Source organism: Brachionichthys hirsutus, chromosome 12 (assembly GCF_040956055.1).
Source record: "Brachionichthys hirsutus isolate HB-005 chromosome 12, CSIRO-AGI_Bhir_v1, whole genome shotgun sequence".
Lineage (NCBI taxonomy): Eukaryota > Metazoa > Chordata > Actinopteri > Lophiiformes > Brachionichthyidae > Brachionichthys > Brachionichthys hirsutus.
The window spans coordinates 11,787,908-11,791,708 of record NC_090908.1 but is presented as its reverse complement, the minus strand read 5'-3'; the positions used below and the strand labels follow the sequence as shown (position 1 = coordinate 11,791,708).

The window sequence follows — 3,801 nt, the reverse complement described above, 5'->3', positions numbered from 1 at the left end:
ACATCTCCGAGCCCGGTTGCTGTTCTGAAACGCAGTGGCTTCCCCCCCCCCCCCAGCTGGACCCGGCCTTCAGGTCCGGTCCGGCCCCCCCTTTGCTGCGCCCTTGAATATCAACACTGAGCTCCACGACCAGCCCCGAACCGAACCGAACCGGTCTCACACCGAACGTGATCCGGAGCCTCCTTTTCCTGCGCTCATGTTCCGGCCGGTCCAAAACTTTATTTAAAAAGGAACAATAAAACAGGATCAGCGCAACTCGTCCGTAAATAACGCAAGTAAATAAAAGGGGCTTCCAAGTTGGGACCCTGAAGGAACGTGGCCCGGCGGGTTCCGTTCCCACCCCTGCCCCCCCCCCCCTCCCCCCCTTCCTGGCGCAAACAGCCATTGGATCAGCGGCGGATCGATGGGAGGGGATCAGACGCGGACTGCGCCACGGTGGAGACGCCGCTAAAAGGAAAACCGACGCAACGTTCACGCGCAGCGGATGCACGAACGCAAACCGACCGGGTGCACATGACACGCAGCGTGACGCGCCTAATGGCTGGCAACGTGGATTTGAGTTCCACGTTTCTGAGGGTGCGCGTACCGGGGGGGGGGCGAAACGGACCCGGAAACCGGATGAAAAACCCCGATTCTTACGATACCTGTGACGGTGGGGGTTTAATTGAAAAGTTGCCCCTGCACGTCCTGGCGCAATCAGTGGCATATACACCGGGCGGCCGCAGGGGGCGCCCTCGCGTTGCGTCTCACATGGAGCTGCCTTCGTTTCTGTCGTGCGGCGGTAAACAAAATAAATCCCCGCATCGCGTTTGCGCCGCTCGCCCAAGTTGGTTCCGTGACCCAGAGCCAGGTACGAACCCATTAATGCCCCCCCCCCCCCCCAACCAGATAGACTCCGCCCGCCCGGCCGCCCCCCCAACGGAAAACAGCACCGCCGTCCGCCATTAAGGCTCCAACCGAACAATACCGTGGACGAGAGGCGGCGGCGACGCGCGGCGGGGCAGCAGATCGCTTTAAATTAACTGTTTATTGAGCCCCTTAAACGCGTCCCCTCGTCCCGGCCCGAGCCCCCGGAGGGTGCGGGGGGGGCATTCTGCGGGACACCCCGCACAAGTTCCAGAAACTTTCAGCAATCGGGAGCAAAGCTGGAATATTTAAAAATAAAATAAAAAAATAAACAGTCTGTGAAATTCGCTTACCGGAGAACTGCTCGGAACGGTGTAGCGCCACTTTTGTGCCTGGACATTAATTCCGGGGGGGCGCATGCGCACAACGCGGAACTTTCCACTTTCCGTCCGAAGATCGTGTATGAAACGAGGATGACTCGCGCGTGGACGCCGAATGAGAACGTACCTGTTTGGGTTTCCGTCGCGCCGCAAACCGAAACCTGCGGCGTTACTGATGGAACTAAACTATATCTAAGTAATATTTGTATTATTATTATTTTTTTAACGCTAGCAGTGCTAGCTGCTCCGTGAGCTGTCAAGTGACCTTTTGTTCACAGCAGCCATTTTGAATATTTAGAATGGAAGGTCACACTAATCTTCTTTAAATTACTATGATAATGAAAAAGGGAAACTTGGAATGTAAACTTGTAAACTGCATTATTAGGAATCCTGCGCTCTAATCCTTCAGATTTAGAACGTGGGTCTTATTTTACATAGTGGAGGAAACCATGATATAATCCTGGGGGAGGGGGGGATTTGCCCATTATTATTTTTTTACACGCATTTTAATTGATAAAGTTCCTAGAAAAGGACACTTTTAACAATGTTAAGGAAAAAGAAAAAAGCAACACAGAATCTGGAGAATGCTGGAAAACGTGTAACTGCTACTTCCACCTCTTTCTTGGTCCACACCTGTTCAAATGTAATGTTTACAGCTCTTCCAGGTACCTTTCAAACAAACAAACAGCAATCTGTGGATCAAACCATTTAGGAATACAATAAAACTTCTTATCGCTGCCATCCCGACTGTGATGGTTAAATATAGCACACGCATTGTCCCTGGATGAATGATCAACGAGCCTGTCAGCGAAGCCTTCCAAAATGGCTACCGGCAATGCATTGTGGGGAATGCAGAAAAAGCGCCAAGCGCTCTTCCAACAGTGGAACGACCCTTTAAATTTGAACCCCCCCCCCCCCCTTGTTTTTCTGAAAACACCCAGAGTGAGACCTCTGTCATTTATCACCCTCTCTGATGGCATCCATTCGGATTTTTCTTTTTTTTTAGCCGCGCATGCGCAAAAGGATCAATCAGGGGCTGCGTGGTTCGTAATTAAACTCTCCATTAAGTGATTTAACCTCCTCGATGCGTGTGAAGAATAATCCCGCCGTTCAGAACATTAGTTTAACCATAAAAGGGCTAAAAACCGGCCGCGGCTCCGGTCCAATCAGGAGCGGGGATCCGGGTTGAGAGGGTTCACGTTCCCAGCGCAACATCGGGTTTCTTCACGTCGGCTGATTCAACCCAGACGTACCGGAAACCGAGGAGTCCAGATTAGAACACGTGAGCGGCGGGCCCGGAAGAATGTCCGCGGTGCCGATCACACCTCAGCGGGGAACCCAACAGAACTTCAAAGGCTTCCGCCTTCGCATACAGAGTGATTGATGATTATGGTTTTCAATATGGCGGATCAGGTGCGTTTAACGGAAGTTGGTGACCCGCGCGCACGGGAAGCAGAACACGCAACAAAAAGAAATCAATCTCTGCAGCAATGCGTATAACCCCCCCCCTCGCCACCTGATCAATCAAAGTTATTAGTTCTGATGAAGCGAGCAAGTTTGAGATGCGGTTACAAAAAAAAAAAGGTTCGTCAGGAGAAATTAAAAAGCTTTTCAAATAATAAAAGTACGGCCGATTAAAGGTAAAGACGTTTTAGCCCTCGTTGCTGTGCACACTAAATGAGTAAACCCACCCGCGGGAGAAAGAAGCGACAGAAAGACGTCCTCAGATGTCGACTTTATAACCCATATTTGCATTCATGTAAACTGTGTGACTATGTACAGACAGGAAAATATAAACAGGAAGTGGAAAGGAATTTTCTCTTCATCCAATAAAACTCATCTTCATCCTGGCCGGGGATGGATTCGAGGGTCCCCCGGTGGGCGGAGACGCCGCCACGACGTTCACGGAGATGCTATTCGTCTACGTCGGCACACAAGAAAAAAATAGATCTCGTTTACGTAGAAAAGGTTTCCGCGTTCGTCGGCGACGGAACGCACGAGCTCCAAAAACGCCAAAACGGACGTTTTTACACGCCGACATTAAAAACAGGCCGCTGGTCCTGGAATAAATAGATCACAGAGCAAGGTGGCAGCGGAAACAGAAACCTGGAAAAAGGAAAACCTCGATAAAAAAATAAAAATAAAATAAAAAAGTGATGACAAATACTGCGGCGCTCAAATGTACCTAAAAAGTTGCACGTGTGTGTGTGTGTGTGTGTGCACAGGCTGGGTTTAAACACACATCTATGAAACATGCGGACAAAGGCACAGCTCAGGAGGCCAACCCCCCCAACACCTGGGGGGGGTTGGGAATGATGTCATCAAAGCTCGAGGGTCGACTCGCCGTTTAATTAACCCCCAGAGATCCTCCGATTGGCGCCGCGTCGTGGAGTTCAGTCTTTGAGGATTCCCACCAACGTTAGAGGAAGCCAGATGTTCATTTCCCTAAAATGATGACGAAGGTCAAGCCGACTCTTCCTCTCCCTCTGGGAGACAGCGAGTGTGGCAGAGCCTTCCAGCTGCTGCTCAGGGTCTCGTGGCGGCGCTGGCCCGGTTCGGGGGGGGGGGGGGGGCA

At 51.2% G+C, this 3,801-nt stretch overlaps 1 protein-coding gene across 1 annotated transcript in view; it reads right to left on the bottom strand.

Moving 5' to 3' along the window:
* Nucleotides 1–1,265, bottom strand: part of zmym2 (zinc finger, MYM-type 2) — a 9,227-nt gene extending 7,962 nt beyond the window's left edge. The window contains exon 1 of the mRNA XM_068746622.1: nucleotides 1,200–1,265. Within this exon, the coding sequence (XP_068602723.1) occupies nucleotides 1,200–1,265 (66 nt within the window). The remainder of the gene's footprint in view (nucleotides 1–1,199) is intronic.
* Nucleotides 1,266–3,801: the final 2,536 nt, after the last annotated feature.